General features: G+C 36.4%; 1 protein-coding gene across 1 annotated transcript; it reads right to left on the bottom strand.

The window, feature by feature from the left end:
- Window positions 1-3,573: 3,573 nt before the first annotated feature.
- Window positions 3,574-15,640, bottom strand: LOC105439446. The gene is made up of 8 exons (XM_030988814.1): window positions 15,284-15,640; window positions 13,524-13,687; window positions 12,347-12,477; window positions 11,246-11,339; window positions 9,989-10,330; window positions 9,233-9,407; window positions 7,588-7,721; window positions 3,574-6,727 (listed from the first exon to the last, which is right to left on the bottom strand). The coding sequence occupies exons 1-8, from the start codon at window positions 15,312-15,314 to the stop codon at window positions 6,404-6,406; spliced, it is 1,395 nt and encodes a 464-aa protein (XP_030844674.1). The 5' UTR covers window positions 15,315-15,640; the 3' UTR covers window positions 3,574-6,403.
- Between the last annotated feature and the right edge of the window lie 2,332 nt (window positions 15,641-17,972).

Raw genomic sequence — 17,972 nt, 5'->3', positions numbered from 1 at the left:
AAGGCATTGTTTAAAAATATTTCCAGTTTTACAAATCTGAGATGCATGGCCCTACGTGTTATGAGTGCCTGTGATATGGTGTAATATTAAAGCCCTGAAAATATGCGCATCAAAATGATCATTAAGTGTTTTAAATAAGTATAATATTTGAGTGACCGGTTTACGATACCCCCCCCCCCCCCCCCCCCCATTAGACTGTAGTGTTATAACAAACTGTTTAAAACCGTTTGGCAAACAGTTGTTGACATTTCTAATTCCAATCATAAATATCTTGATAATCAGACAAGTGATCGTCTTGTAAAAGTCGTGGGATTCCTGACTGGCCTAAATGTGATTGCAGCAGGAGCTAAATCCGGGATTTTGTTTAGGATCTGAGACAAAGTTACCCAATCCCTTCAATGAGAATTCTCTGAAATAGAGATTATTGTACATTTTATTTAGTCCATTTTTATGGAATTGGCCTAAAAGTAAGAGGGGCGCGAAAAAAAACCACTTCAGAGCCTGGTAGATGCCCCCCCCCCCCGAAACAAATCTAGAAGGGGATGGGTCGCCACTTTCTAGAACCGCCACTGGTAAATAACATAATTTATATATTTTATTTATATATAATATATATATTTATTCATTTACCACTTGTGGAATGGGACATCTAAATGAATCAGCACATGGTGAAAGTTGTGGTGTTAATTTATTGATTAGACTAGGGAGTGTCTGTGCCAACGGTGGGTTAATTTTTTTGTGAATGAAATTCTTTTCTCACGGTATTTGTCGGGCTAACATCCTTGAACCGAGATCAAGCCTGGTGTCTCCATATTCCTGCGTACAACGAAGGACCATGATAGAGCTTATATAGACGTGAACATGTAAATTAAATATGATCACAATGGAAATCATTCTGTAGATTGAATTGTTTAGGGAAGGGTTGATGAGAAAATCACAAAACACGTTCTTTTTGAGGGATAATTATCAACATTTGACAGCATCACGTTATGGTTCCTCAGTAATAATGTCTTATACACTCAATCAGTTATAGAAACAATAGTTAAATGACTCCAACTCAGAATCGAATTATTCGTATATTTTGTCTCGGATTGTGACGTACTTGTATACGTGGACATTATATTATGCAGCCCCCCCCCCCCCCACACACACACACAGAGAGCATTACACGAAGTAATTTTTCTTCAAACAGGTCGAGTAAACATGCACTAGATACTGTCTAATATTGACTTTATCAAATCGGCGGAAGTGAGGGGGAAAATGTACATGAAAGAGGTGATATATATATATATATAGAGAGAGAGAGAGAGAGAGAGAGAGAGAGAGAGAGAGAGAGAGAGACAGAAGAGAGAGAGAGAGAGAGAGAGAGAGAGAGAGAGACAGAGACAGAGAGAGTTTCTTTGTATGCTACCAGCTGATCATTTTAGAATGCTCTCGATGAGAAGCCATACTAAAATTGTTGGTAATTACTTTTATGCAAAGGTGTGGTAAAAAACAGTGGTGTTAAATTCAACACCATAGGTGTTAATATTAACACCATTCCGGTATCTATATCGGAAAACACCAGTTGGTGTTATTTAACACCAAGGTCTGGATTTGAATGATTCAATTCTACTCTTGGTGTTGCAATTCAATTCTATTTTTGGTGTTAATATAAAATCCTACACCATTTTCTGGTGTAACAATGAATCTGATTTCTGGTGTTATTTAACACCACCGCCTGGAATGAAATAATTTTAATTCTACTCTTGGTGTTGCACTTCAATTCTATTGTTGGTGTTATTTTACACCAATTCTAGAATTAAATAGTATAATTCTGCTCTTGGTGTTGCAATCCAATTCTATTTATGGTGTTAATATAAAATCCAGCACCATTCTTCGGTGTTGCAATAAATCCTATTTTTGGTGTTATATAACACTAAAGGTCTACTACTTTTCTACTCTTGGTATTGCAATTCAATGCTAGTCTCAGTGTTTAAAAAACTCAACACACCATTCTTTCAACACCAACAATTCATTCCAGCTCACTCCATCTTAACACATGCACAGAAAATATTCAAATACACACAAGAAGTGAAAAGAAACAATTTTTTTTCGTAAACAAAAACACATGGTGCTTGTTTAATCAATAAATTAAACAACTTGTTTTCATTCATGTTGAAATCAATGATGCTTAGCGTTTTTATCTTGTATGGTTCAACATTAAATCCTTTTGTCATGTATTCAAAATCAAAATCTGTGACTCATTTGTCTGAATACAACAAAACACACTTTTTTAAATCATTCAAAATCTGTTATTATGAATCCACCCTTATAAGTAAAAAAAAAAGGATGAAACAAGTAACTAAAAATCATTCAAAATCTGTTATTATGAATCCACCCTTATAAGTAAAAAAAAAAAAGGATGAAACAAGTAACTAAAAATTTTCCAATATAAAAACTTTAAACAATGTCATAATTCCTTTCAAGGAATGAAAAATCAAAGTCGTTTCTAATAAATAGAAACTAAACAGGATGCAAAATGCATGTATAAATGAAGACAAAACAAAAAAAACAACAAACATTATGCTTCTACATCAGAGTGAATTATGTAGCTAATAAGAATTTTGACACATTTCACCTTGAATCCTAGTACATGCATGCTGAAGGAAAATATCACAGAATCTTTTTCATATGAAATATACAGAGTGCCCCCCCCCCCCCAAAAAAAAAAAACCTTGGAAACTGCTAGTATAATCTGCAGGCAGACTCTCGGCTTCGGTTTTTCGCAAGTTTCGTAGTGCATATTTCAGAGTCTGCAGTCAGAGACTACTTTCACTCATATCATGATCCCTTAAAGGGAGCATAACTGTATGTGTATATGTAGTCTCTAAATGCAGACTCTACATCGTGCACTATGCAAATTGCAAAACCGAAGCCAATGGTCTGTGCCCGCAGACTAATTATAGTATGACTTTAATTTCTTATGCTAGAACAATAGCAACACTAACAAATCTCATCCAGCAGTTTTGTTGAACAAGATTTTTTTACCACAGGCCTGCAACCATTGAGATTCAGGATGATTTAATTATTTCAGGGGATTTTTATCTCCTAGCTTCACTGCTTGTAAAGGGTTAAACAAATGTTTCAAAAACATTGAAAAAACACTATAAATTCTACATTCATTCTAATATAGGTGAACATTCTTTTACAGCTTTCTGTTTACAAACATATTCCATTTTACATCGTGCACTATGCAAATTGCAAAACCGAAGCCAATGGTCTGTGCTCGCAGACTAATTATAGTAAGGCTTTTTAATGTCTTATGCTAGGAAGCAGCCTTCAAGAACAATAGCAAAACTAACAAATCTTATCCAGCAGTTTTGTTTAACAAGATTTTTTTTTACCACAGGCCTGCAACCATTGAGATTCAGGATGATTTAATTATTTCAGGGGATTTTTATCTCCTTCACTGCTTGTAAAGGGTTAAACAAATGTTTCAAAAACATTAAAAAAACACTATAAATTCCACATTCATTCTAATATAGGTGAACATTCTTTTACAGCTTTCTGTTTACAAACATGTATTTCCCATTTTACTCCTGGGAGAAAAAATCAAAAAGTAAAATTATGCATTTCTATATCAACTAATTCGCTGCTCGTTTTTCCAACAGGATATAAACAACAACAACAAAAATCAGTCCATGCACTTCTAGTTCACTGGCTTTCATGCACAAACATCATAGAATTGTTTTTCTTGTAAGAAAAAAAAAGAAAATATACAACAGCTATTTGACTTCAATTTGGTTTCGAATTAACCAATTTAAAGATGTTAACAATTAAGAGTCCAAAATATTATTGATCAAAATTATTTTTAAAACCAATTGATACCACTAAGCAAAACCAGACATTAGCTTGAAAGCTTTAAATTACTTAAAAAGTACATGCCTTGGTGCTACATACTTCCTCGAGTCTGTCTTCGACAAAGTTGTCATCAAATCTAGTGGTTTGTAGTCAACAAGTTCCTTTTGATTCTTCACTACATGACAACGTGGAAAACTAAATTCTACTGCATAGGCATGATAGTGTGAATTGTAATACACTGTATCTAATTGGACAAGTACAAAAAATACAGTGCTATTGTGTACAATGATATGCTCTATTTGACCAAACAGAGGAAGCTCGCTAACATCATGGCAGACCAGAAGTGACAACTGATAATGTGTTCCATGTACTTTAACCCAGTTGGCATCAAATAATTCAGTAGAAAGATCCTCTACTTGGATTTGCTCTTGCACAATCTGTCCAATATTTTCATCTAAATCTGACAAAAGTAGTGAACTACCTGGCCCAACCTCCAGATATTCCAAAGGATGGTTTGACTGAAGATGGAACGTTAGTGCTGTCTGATGTTTTTTGGCAAGTGATTTACAAATGTTTTTGTAATTACGCACAGATTCTGCAACACGGCCAAAATAGTGATGTTTCGCTTCGTACCTCATACACCATACATGTATGAGTGGCCCAACTTCTCTCAAACACGTTGGATAATGCACCATAAAGTGGTGTTTTGGCAACAACCTTCTGTCAGGAAAGGTTTTCTGGAAATGTGTGTGATGTTCTTCAGTAAGAATAGACAATTGGGCTATCAAGCCTGCTGTCAATTGAGGAGCAAAAATAATGTCCATACAATCTAGTAATCTAAGTAGCAATTCCCAGTAGACATTTCCTTCTTCAATGTCTTGAGCAATTATGAATGGCAGATTTCGAATCAAGCACCATGCTTGCATAGCCTTCTGTCCAACATCATTCCTAGCTGACCTAAGTTTAATAAAGGATGGTTTGTTCTTGTTATCTGTACGGTTTAAGCAATGGCTGGCGACTCTCTGATTCAGTTCATCTTGGGACAAGAGGGGCGGTTGCCTTTCATATATGAAATACTCTAGAACAAGTTTCAGCTCATACTGAACTATGCCTTCCAAAAGATCATGCATTATATCTAGTGAAAAGTTTGCCAAGACATGAAAGTAAATACAATCATTCAATACAGTCTTTTGTTTCACTCCAAACACATGTGACTGGGTAGTTTGAGCTTCAGCTTCTTCTAAATGTTGCTCATAAGTCTGCCTGGTGCGCATATCCATTGAAACCTCTTTGAATTTGTTCTGTGCCTCTTCCTTACTTGTAACACATAATCGACAGTAATAATGAGCAGAAAAGCTCTCTACAAATCCCAGTAGGGAATTAGCACCAAGATTATCAGCACTTATTTGAGTAATGGTCCCCTTCTTCACAATTCCATTAGGGAGAGCAATGCCAACTGTTGACAGGATATTAATGTCTTTTACAATGTGCTTGAGAATAGCATTAAATCCATATTTCTTGGCATCTTCAGCATACCATAGAGCTATAAGATTGATATTGGAAAGATTGGAATTATACTTTGGTGGCAGATTTTTCAAAATGAAATATAAAGCACCTATCTTGTGAATTTTTGTTTTTGAACCAATGGGGTTCACAGTCTCGAAATCATCATAAAAACAGTGAATTTGGAGGGCATTCTCATCTTCATGGAAAAGAGGGGTTTTCTCAAATTGTGAACCATCACAATAATCTCTCATTACACCATCTGTGCTCTTATGGTCATGAGTAGCAAAATGCAATATATCTTTATTGCTTAAAAGCTGCTTCAAAGAATCTAAAATGGGAACGTAAACAAATGTATCTTCAATAGCAATCTGTTCATACTGCTTAGTTCTTTTATTGAGACGACTATCATATCGGATGCCTAACTTGATTTCTTGTGGTTCAACAAGTCCAATTGATTCACAATACTTTGTCCGCTTATATTCTGAATTCAAATTTTCAAAGGGCTTTTCAAGCATAGCAAAATGTGTTTGAATCTCCTTATAAGCCTCGGATTCTATAGGCAGCTTATGTTTTAAGAAAGCAGCTGTAACGGCTGCCGATGCACTTTTTACTACATCACCTACAATCGCACTGGTTGTTTCTACTACATCATTTACAACTTTTCCAGAGTTTGCACTATTTGCTGAAAATTTTGAAATTACATTTACACACTGCCTGTTCAAGGTATCTACAGATAAAATGTCATCTTCATATACATCCTGATCTTCAACAATCTCATCATTATTAATATTGTATTCTTGAAGACTTTCAAGACTTTCTTCAGGAAAGTCACTCACTTTATCATTTTCATTAGACTGCTCTTTATTATCTGGAAAATCGGTTTTAAGGTGAGTCTGCAAATGTCCCCGAAATCCTCGAAAAGTATGAAATGTTCTCGCACAAGCTCCCTGCCCACAGGTCAATACTTCTTTACCATCTTCAATAACTCCATGTTTCAATCTCAAATGTTGAACCAATTTGGGTATTGCAAACTGTTTGTGGCATTTGAAGCAAATCATGGTGCTAACAATTTCGATCTAATTTCACGTACTCTTGGTGTTTCCCGGGACACTCCGATATCGATTTCAAAAATGGCAGTCTGGACAAAAGTCCAGAACTGCCGCAGAGACAAGCAGTACTGCAGGCCAAAGACAAAGTGGGTCTTGAAGAGTAAATCTACTGCTGCTTCGACCGTGCGTGCCGAACATGGAATGGCCTTGTGATCCACAATGATCATGTAGTTGGTGATTCGGGCCTTGGAATTGCCAATTGCCAGAAGGAACGGTTGACTCTTGGTCTCTTTTGTGTTGTCGAGGAATGCTTGAATACTCCCTCCTGTCTGTGTTGAAAACAAATTATTTGTATAGAATGTAACTAGCACTCAACGCATTTCAATACTCAACGCATTTCAATGAACAACATATTTCGATCAACATTTTTAAAAGACAGCCTTACATGTAGTACTGGGGGAAATTGTGTTTTTACAAAAGGGTTATTGGACAATAATGTAGGACATAAAACCAAATCAAATTTACATCAAAGAAAAGAATTGGAATTGGTCCATCAAATGATATAACATCAAAATATCAGATGATATTTTTTGTAATGAAATACAATTTTTCTTACCCTGTAGAGGGGTAAAAATGCAAGTACTTTCAAAGCTTGTTTTATGTATATGATTAAAAAGGGTCTTTCTAATGTGGTCAAGACATTTCAACTTCCACAAAAGGAGTACGAAAAATAAAGATACTGCAATTTCTGCACTATTATTAACTTGCAGCAAATTTGTGGCATGAAATATTCCTTTTCATTTATTGATTCTCCATGTAGGGCTGTGAAAATCAAAGGCAACATGCCTGATATATCACACAAGTTGTTACTATGTTTTCATACACAACATGTTCCTAGTATTTGTTTGCAAATCTTGATGTCTACTGTTCTAGTTTATTTTACTCCGACCAATTTCAAGGCGGGTGAAGTTTTTGAATAGGCCTAAATTTCTCGAGCACCTTCTCTGTCCAAATCAGTCTAAGCCTCTTCATGTAAGAGATCATAAACCAATATAATTGTTCTCTTTGAACACACATCACGATGCTTTCTGAAACTTTTTTTTTAATGCAGCAAGAATGTGTTTTATGTGACAGGGTATTACCGGTACTTAATATTTACAGTTCTCTTTCGTAATGAAAAGCTAAATACCTTCTGAAATTGAATAACCCTCGAGAGAGCTGAAGAAATGGACACTTTTGCTGACGCAGCTTTGGACTTCCCTTGGCTTGCAGGAGGCAATAGGCACAAGAGGAGGAGGATAGCAGATGTGCTGGAATTCCATCCTGTGCATTACAAAATGAAAATGGTTATTATTAAACAGGCTTACATGTTGATCAAGGTGAAAAATAGAAGTTAAATGTACCAAAATAATTACAAACTGACCTGCTAAAATTTGAATCAAAATAGCCTGTAACAAGAAACTATTATAAGAAATAAGTATATAGTCGAGGACTTATCAATATTATAGCCAAAGCATGCAAGTGGCTGTTAATGCAGTTTAGGGGTACTAAACCAAAAATCCAATTGATGCCAGCTTGGCACCCTTGGAGAAATTTTACTGACACTTATAGCAACGCCTTCTTCTTCTTTCTTATGAGAATTTATACAAAGGGGGATGGGAAAAAAGAAATCAATAGGAAAATAATAAACGGGATATTTATGCATGGGAGAAGGCAACATTCATGGCAAAGCACCTAACCTAGATTGTTCTCTGTTGACACATATATAACAAACTCTTTAGTAGCATAAGTTCATGTTTTTTTTTTTACAATTTTTTTCTTGTTCTACTGAATTTAACATGCTTCTACCCAATTTGACATCCTTTTCATGATTAAATCACAAAAATTGCATCAATACTGGAATCAAATGTTGCAATTAACAATTTATCAAATATGTCCCCTATGGGCCACCATATTTTTCAAAGTTAACTAATGAAGAAAAACAAAAATATCATGATTTTCTGAATTCTAAAGCATTTATCTTCAAATAAAGACAGAGTAAACACAAGCAAGCTGCTAATATGTAAATGCAGGGTCCTGTGGGGTCGATTCAAGTTCATATTATAAGATAATAAGCCATGCATATCATATCTGAGGAAGAAAAATAACAAAGTGAACATATAAACATGATGCTTTGTTTCAAAACAGAAGCTCATTCTATTTCAAAAGTAATGATTGGCAATGTGATAATCCTTATAAAGATTCCACAATGGGCCATGCAACAAACTTTTTTCTTCATAATTATATAAATTTCTTCTTCATAATTATATAATTAATATAATAAAAGAATTATGGAGAGCATGTTCCAACTACAAATAACTTTGCCAAGTGGGCATGTAATGTAATTTTTTGTAATTCTCATTGCAACAAGAGTCCACATTATTTGAGATGCCCAATAACCCTACTGTATCCCAGCCTTCCAGATAAATATAATTTGTTGGAGGAGTTGACAAAAAAAAGGGGGGGGGGGAATTGTTTTAATTGGGATGGGTCATTTTTTGTGATTTCAGCATACTTGTCCCTTAATATACATTTTTAATGAGACTGCAAGCTCTTTGGTGGAATTCTCAATGGTGGTTTAAGACCAAGGTCTAAACTTGGTTCAAAACCATGGATTGGATTAGATTTGCATGTATTCTAAAACTTGTCCAATGAACATGCTTGTGTGAAGCACATATATGCTCAAATTTAAACTAACCTATCAATGGTTTATCCATGGTCTCAAATAAACCACCATCAAGAATTCCACCCTTTATGACATCGGAGGGTGCATTCAAGGGAATGTGCAAAAATACCTTCTTTATTTTGATCAGAACTGTCATAAGATGACAGAAGCTCCATCACTGTCAAGTTTCCTTTCTGCTTCAGAAGTTGTCTTGCAAGTGTAACAACCTTGGGCTTCAACTCGGGCCATTTGGTCAGGAAACGCGAGTGATTTTCAGGAAAAAGTTTCCGAAAATCTACCTCAATCTGCAAGAATACATGTAAAAGGAAAACGGGGAAAAGAGAGAAAAAATAAACTATGCATAATTTTACAGTACAGATACCCCAGTTAGACTAAATCAGCAATATAATAAGGTACCGTCAAAGCTCAGACCCCCATATATACACACCCCAGATCCAGGAAAAGGGGATTCTTCAAATATTTATCTGAATAGCAACCACTAAGAAGTACTTTTGAAGGTCTCTCTACACAAAATCCATACATGAATGAAACTTGCTGGACCTTTGAAATAGATTAGATTTGCTAGATATCACTCATGTTGATGCTCACTGTCCAAAGGTACATGACAACCAGTAATGGTGATTGTTCACCAACAGACAGTCACATGCGGTAAATACAGATACAGATTGAAGGATAAAACTGGCAGAATCTTCGGACTGATATTTTCAAAATCTCAAACATATATAATAAAACAGAGAAATATGAATTTGATGCCTCAGTGCCAAGTAATAATTCTGATGCTTTAATTCCCATACACATAATTTTGTTGCCTTAGGCCTGAGAGGCTAAATCAAGAATTAGGAGTAAATTTTTTTGTAACACTTACCAAACCTGGAACAGTTTCAAAAGGAAACTGTTCCAAAATATCCGATGCGGAGCGTCCGTCCCTGACCATATGCTGTCTAACAGGAAAAGTGGATTTCATCTTTTCAACAACCAGGGTAGAATCACGTTCTAATGTTGGACAGTGTCGTAACCAGTTGAGGTCTTCATCATAGGTGCAGCCTGGAGCAGATTCTTGGTCACCTTCTCGGACCTTCCCAGGACCACCATCTCTGCTTGATGGCTTGGGTAATGGGTTGGATGTCTTCTCCTCTGTTGTGCGGTTAACATTTTTTATTCTAGCAGCCAGGAATCCCGTGTTACTTCTTGCATCAAAATAAGCTTCCTAAAGTGAAAGAACGAGATGAATCTTTGACCGCGTGGTTGAAAATGTATGTATAAGCTTTTTGTTGATAATATTAACCTTGAAATGATGCACAAAATGATGTGATGAGAAATTGTAGTTTTCAAAGAAATTTTAGCAAAGTAGCATTAGTGTCATATAATGCAAGCATCTTGACTTTGATACAAGGAAGCAGCCATCACTCTGCCCCACTTCAAGAAAAAAAGAGTTTTGAGTGGTTGTGAAGGAGAGTAGAATGGTATCATACATTTCTTATTGGATATTGTGCCAAAGATGGTGGAGTGTGACCTACACAAGATAAAATTTAAAAAAAAAAATTCTTCTCAGAATATAATTTAGAGAGATTTTGAGGGTATTTTTATCTTATCAGAGTATCATAAGTTTTCTTTTGATTAATGGAATGCAATACCTTCTTATCAGAGAGGACCATGCAGGGCCCATATTCAATTAAATACTTCAGTCAGAAAAATAAATATTTTTTCTTAGATTTTTGCTCGGATAAAATACTTTGCAGATTTTGGTATTCAATTCATAAATTTGGCTAAGTATTTTACTTTAAATTTAAGACACCTCTAGAGGAGACTTAAGCCAAAGCATTTACAAATTTAACTGGTAGATGAAGGCTTACATGTATGTGCGCAGTCACTCTCAGCTGCGGAGAATTATGAAGTAGCGCATTTTTGGTGCAATGTGTTGATTGCGCATCATTTGGTCACAAAATCGTGATGTCACAATGCCTCTCAATAAGTATTTTACTTAAATTTTGACTTACTAAAGTAAAATGCTAAGAACTGAATTGAATACAAAATAAGTAAATACCTTAGCCAAAATACTTAGTAAAAAAACTTACTTAGTCAAAGTATTTATTTGAATATGGGCCCAGATTATAATACTTACATGACCTGTGCTAGTAAACGGATCCTTGAGTCTTGGAAACAGATTCACTATCCCCATGGCATATTTGGTTTTCATAGCTGCTTTTGGATGTTTGCTGTGAAATAAGAAAGCACATCTCCTGTATGAGAATTACAGTCATATGGACTCATGACTGGCTCTATTAAAACAGAACTTAGTATGTTGATAACAAGTAGCATACCCCTAGTGGTCTCGTCTGCATCATATAATTTGCTATAGTTTAGTATTTTTTTATTACTTTAAAATCTCAAAATATCACATGGTTAGTTCATAATACATTTATAAAGTGAGGCCTCATGACGATGAGGCCGCTAACATCTACGGCATTAATCTATTTTAACGTAATGACCCAAAAATGTCACTCACAAGACTGGTAATACCTGATAACCATCATGTGCAAATCACATTTAAAACTAGATGAATCTTCGACCACGCACGGTCAAAATTTAAGCCTCTGCCATCATGCGATCAGAAAGATATTATTGCTTGTTCCATGCCATTGGAAATCCGAAACATTTTGGGTGATTTTACAAATTTTGGGCACTATGAACTTTGACCCCGTGAACCCAAAATCTTCTTCCTCCCATGCTAATACATAATTGAGCTAGGTTTGAAAGAAATTAGTTCAATTTGTCTGAAGTTATAGCAATATCGAGCTTTTTTCGGGTAATTTTTTACAATTTTTGTTTGGCCCTGTGACCTTTGCCCTTTGACCCCCTAAACCCCAAATCTAATCAGTTCATCCTCACATGTATATAAATACTTGTGTCAAGTTTGGTAAAAATCCGTCCAGTAGTTCTGAAGTTATCGTGGTAACAAGTTTCCGACGGACGGACGCACGGACGGACACACGGACGCACGGACGGAAGGACGGACGGACAACCCCGAAAACATAATGCCTCCGGCACCACCTGACGGTGGCGGAGGCATAAAAAATGAATATTTTGAAAAATGATTTTGAAGAGACAACAAATTCCTTTAAAGTTGACCATGTTACCTCAGTTTCTTTTCACATAATTGGTAGTACCTGATAATTATTATGTGCATTTACACAATCATAAAAGAAAATTTGCTGGCACTTACCCATAGTGTTCTTGCATGTGGGCTACCAAAAGGTTAATCATCTGCCGTCTAGTTTTATCTTGAAGTGCTCCAGTCAATTCATACTCTCGGAGAATGGCATCACCTCTGTGCCGCAAAATTTCTTGTACAAACTGCAAACAGGTAAATCATCCCATTAAGTCATAAATAAACATATTGAGTTTATAATGCACTTTCAGGCACTTTAATTCATACTGACCTTTCTAAGGGCACGAAATTTTATGAATGACTATGAATTTATATAGGTACATTATGATATTAAAATTGATATATGGCCAATAATCATAAATTCTAAATAATAATATATTTATTTATAGAGCTTGAAATAGTTTAAATATTGTTAAATACACACTCCCACAAACACCCCAAACACACATATGCACACACGCACATACACACACACGAGGGGACACATGAGGCTACAGGTAAATTTGTGTTTATTGTAATGCGAGTTCCTTCTACTTAATATAGACATGCAAGCCCAATGCCATGGGGAGACCGTCTAAAGTGCCCTGAACAGTGTTCATTACTTTCATATCCACAAACAATACAGCAGGAAACTATTCTATGTTTGGGATCATCATGAACACTACAATAAAGGTTATGTAACAATCGATGCATCTCATCTTCAACTTTTTAATTTTGATATTAGTCCTTTTCCTTGATACCCTCAGAGGTCTATATGGAACCAGATCATGAGATGTATTATTCGATGATTATTTACCTCATTTCTCTTTCCCATTTCTAAAACATTTCATAAAATTTGGCAATTCAATTTAAACCTCTAGACATAATATCATTTGTTTGAAATCATACCACCCATTGGAAGAAAATGAAACTGTAAAAGTTTATGGAAAACTTATGACAGATGACGAAGCAAAAAAGATGGCCAATATCTTACAGGAGTCGTCAGCTTAGATGTACCAAAAAAGAAATCAAATTAGTTGCCTAATGTTAACCTATACCATTACAAAAACCTTACTACAGGAAATATTAATTTACAATGTTAGTTCTAACTACACTAGATGTATTTTTTTTCTCCCAATATCATTTTCAATTTTAAATAATATGAAATCCGTATAGGTGATGAGTCCCTTATATTATGTTGATTATGATAGCTGAGATTGAAATGAAGCAAACAATTTTTTCTTAACCTTACCTCACAAGAGTTGTCAGTGATTGCACCTGATTCACTGAGGGCATTTAATCGTGGCCTCTTTCTACTGGAGCAAAAACTTGAATCAGATTCTGAGCTACTCAGGGAAGAGGAGCTGGTATCCACCTTGATAGTGTCTGCACTTGTGATGCTATGTACATCTGAACCTTTAATAAAGAAAAAAAGATATAAAGCCATGAGCACTGTTAAAAAACAATGAATACTGGCATCTTAAACTTTGGTAGAATTGAATACAGTTGGGCCTCCTTTATCCCCACACTTGGGATCAGCACTAACATGCATAAGGGAATCCTATATTCAAAACATGCAGTTGCCGAGTTTGAATGAATGCATGTTTCTGATCATGAAAAATTGAATTGAATGTGTAATAACAATGTTGGGAATAATGTATATAAGTAACCCAAATAGTTTGCGATATTACGAGTATGCTTGAAATCTTTGTTGGTTCCGCTAATTATTTGAGTAAAATAGGCAAATTCTCAAGTGATCTGGATAAAGGAGACTGGATAAGGGAGGTCCAACTGCATATAAATTTCTATTAGTCTAAAACCATCAGAAACCAGCTAAGTTATATTGGTCTGACACATTTGTTAATTTTATAATACTTGAGCATTTTTTAATGGACAATTTGTTAATTGATGCATTCATTCATGTCTAAGTGAATTATAATACTAGCATTTAGAAATGTTCAATTACTTTTCCATTGGACTGTTCCCAATGAAACCAATAGGTCTGTCCAATATAATCCAACAGAATTCTTTCATGATGGTTTTCTATAAGTATAAGACTAACAGAAAGAAATTGTTGGATTCCTATTATTGGATCAGCAAAAATTTTCTGATGGATTTCTAATGGACCAACAGAAGTATGTGTTGGATTTCTATTGGAGCAATATAACCTTTCTGCTGGTTTCTATGGGTCCTTTATTTCCCTTTCCCTATTGAAACCATTAAACTTATTGGTTTCTATGGGTCCAATAGCCCTCACCTCGTGCTATCACACAAAGCAAACAGAATCAAAATCAGATGAGAAATGGCATAGGAGTGGCCTTTTGTAGGATTTTGAAGCAAAAGGTCAAAGATCATACACAGACACGCACAGAAACACACAAGTATGGCGCCCGTTTCACAGTCCCCTCCTCAAATTTGTTCGGTGGGGTCACAATTTAAATTAAAGACATTTTTTTTTTAAATGCAAGTTTGCATTGTTAAAAAATTCAATTTGTAAGAATCTGTAATTTTTATAATCTTTAGACTTCGAATTTAGATCATTGACCGCCCACAAATCACGGCTCTTGTGGCAAGGTTACGTCATCAAAAAAGGGTAGGTTTTTTTTTCCTCCACCAAGTTTTGAGACCTGTGCCTGTAATTTGAACTGCACATTCATTTATTGCTTATGAAAAGCAAAATGTTAATTCCCTAGACTCTATACAGCATACAAGCCTACACTGTACCTGCTACCAGACGAACGCTGACTCATTTTAACATGCATGCACATACAATGATCAGTGGCGGATCCAGCAGGGGGCGCACCCGGCATGTGCCCCCTCTATATTTTGAGAATTACCTCGTGAACATACACATTACTAAGGTTAAATTGTGATCTGCGCCCCCTCTTTATTTTTAATATGCTCTTTGCACCCCTCTAACTCTATTTTAAAATCCTGAATCCGCTACTGATGATATCACATTTAGCAGGGATTTGCAATTTTGTATTATAATGCACTTTATCCAAAACTTACCAGACCATTCTTCATCTTCTTTTAGCACCATGAGGCTGACTGTGGGATTGCTGGTCACCACATCTCCTAGTAGTACGTCATCGTCTATACCAAACCCTTCTTGTTCATCCACAAGTACGAGATCTTCCCCATCCCTTATGTGGAATTTTCTTCTGACTGTAGGAGAGATTAAATAAATGAGAATAAATATCACAGTGCACTTTTCAGTTTCTTACAGATTGATGGCTCAGTCATAATAAACGAATGCTGCAAAAACTGCTGCTACAAGCCCAACTGTGCTATAGTATACAAATAACGCACGTCCCAGAGTGCAATAGCGGTGAATGCAGTACGCGCGAGGTTTCTTTATATTGGTGCCGCTCTGTGCAACAAGCCGCTTGCGGCGAGTTGACAGTGCGAACCATCTGAAGAAACCGAGCGAACACTGCATTTACGTTTCGCACAACAGGGTCAAGTGCGTTATTTGTTTTATAAAATAGCGACACAAACAGCAACAAACAAAAGTTTAGATCTTAAGTATACGAGAGTTCGATCTAGATCTAGAGTTATGTTGGTTCTAGAAATAAAATGAGGGTCTAAGACCTTGCAGGCTTACCAAAAAGTCTACAGGATTCATTGTTTGATTAAAAATAAAATGCATAGGGTGTCTAGAGACGAGTCTACATCAGACAGCTGAAATTCCTGGCTTCATTATAAAATCCAAAAGTCAAAACGGGTCTAAATCCAAGGCAAAAGTAAAACAAAAATTTGCTTTCTAATAATACCCCGCTCTAGCTAGAGCTAACGCGTACGCTGCGCTGGGGATCATGGTGGATCTTGGAGCGTACAATATTAGCTACGCGTAGCCTATAGCCTACAATGCACTCGAGGGAGCGTACTAGTACTACGCGTACGCGCGCGCACTGGATCCCCATGGTCACGCGTACGCACCGTGCAATATAACTTTTTACTGCGCTTTTTCTGCACTCATTTCTGCAAAATCGTGCTTGCATCAAAAATTTGTCAATGCCATGTGACGCGTATTGACCAATCACGATGCTTAAAATACTAGGCTAGATCTAGAGCCATTTTATAATAGTAATACACCCTAAAACTGTTAAATGGGACATCAAGCTCAACCGGGGGTGGAGTTTGGACTGTTGTGTGCGCTACAAATAGTCTAGATCTAGATCTAGATCTAGAGATTGAATTTCCATGTTTATTATTTTTGCATTTTTTTTATTACATGAATGGGGTAGATCTAGTCTAGATCTAACGTTAGATCTAGATCTAGATATCTAGGCCTAATGTCAATGCAGATCTAACGTTAGAACTCTAGATCTAACTGTTAGGCCTAGAAATCTAGAGTCTAGATCTAGTCTAGACTTCTAGATCTAGATCTAGATCTAGCCTAGACCTGATATTTTTGCAAAAACCCAGGATTAGGCCCTAGACTAGGTCTAGATCTACTGATTTTTCCTTTACATTTTGAAACAAATATGTATTAAATAACAATATATAGACCTAGATCTATCATGAATGTTTGCCCTTTGGAGTATTTATCAATGATAATTTTTCAGAAATCCATAAAATATTAAATGGCATCATGCTGACCGGATACCCAACCCGGCCGGACAGCCAAGGCATAGTAGGCCTAGACCTCTAGGCCTGGGCTACCCAACGACAGGCGCGGCTAGCGCCAGCTGACGAACACGTAATACTATAGGCTAGATCTATAAAAGTTTATAACAAACAAGAACCATGTACACTTACTGAGTTCAAAGAATCCTACCGTGTCTTCTGGATCTATAGGCAGGTATTTTCTAATACTTCGATCCGCTGAACAGACCCTGACGCTTAATGGCATGGTTGCATGCACTTCGATCACTTCACATCTAGAATCTAGGCCTAATTTGAAGAATTACTACTCCAGAATCAAGACTTCAAGTCAGTGCCAGTGAAATTCTCTAGCCACATGCTCTCGTCTAGCTGTGCGCGCGCAGCTGCAGAGGCGCATATCGGATCATATGACAACTTTCGTCCAATGATTTTCGTCGAATTCTCTAGCTTATGCGCATGTGCGATTTTATAACACCAAATATGACACCATCAGCCTGTAATTGAATATTTTCACACCGTTGGTGTTATTTTTCGCCAATCGGACATGAAATGAACACCAAGGGTGTTGATATTTTTCTATTCCATGCTGGTGTTGAATATTTAACACCCTGGTTTTTGCAGTGTACAGTAATTTACGTCATAATCGAAATATGACATTCTAGTGCCAGCTGTAATGCTTCCGATAGACTATTCAAGAGAAACAAATGAAATGTAGAGATGGAGAGGGAGAGGTAGAGAGAGAGAGAGAGAGAGAGCGAAAGAGAGAGAGTGATAGAGAGAGTGATAGAGAGAGAGAGAGAAAGAGAGAGAAATAGAGAGATAGAGAAAGAGAGAGAAATAGAGAGAGAAATAGAGAGAGAGAGAAAGAGAGAGAGAGAGAGAGATAGAGAGAGGGAGAGAGAGAGAGAGAGAGAGAAAGCGTAAGAGGGACACCGTCTGCATATATCTTATTTTCCATTCCACCTATCCCACGCCCCATTCTTTCCAACTGTGTACCTGGTCAACACTCATGCCCTGGATGAATGTAACAGTCTGATACACAGTGCTTCTTTCTCACCCCTCCCTCCCCCCCCCCCCTCACACTCTCTCT

The sequence above is a fragment of the Strongylocentrotus purpuratus genome, unplaced genomic scaffold (genome assembly GCF_000002235.5).
Source record: "Strongylocentrotus purpuratus isolate Spur 01 unplaced genomic scaffold, Spur_5.0 spur5_contig_840, whole genome shotgun sequence".
In the NCBI taxonomy this organism is placed as follows: Eukaryota; Metazoa; Echinodermata; class Echinoidea; order Camarodonta; family Strongylocentrotidae; genus Strongylocentrotus; species Strongylocentrotus purpuratus.
Note: the sequence above shows the minus strand (reverse complement) of the source record. Positions and strands in the feature narration are given on the sequence as shown.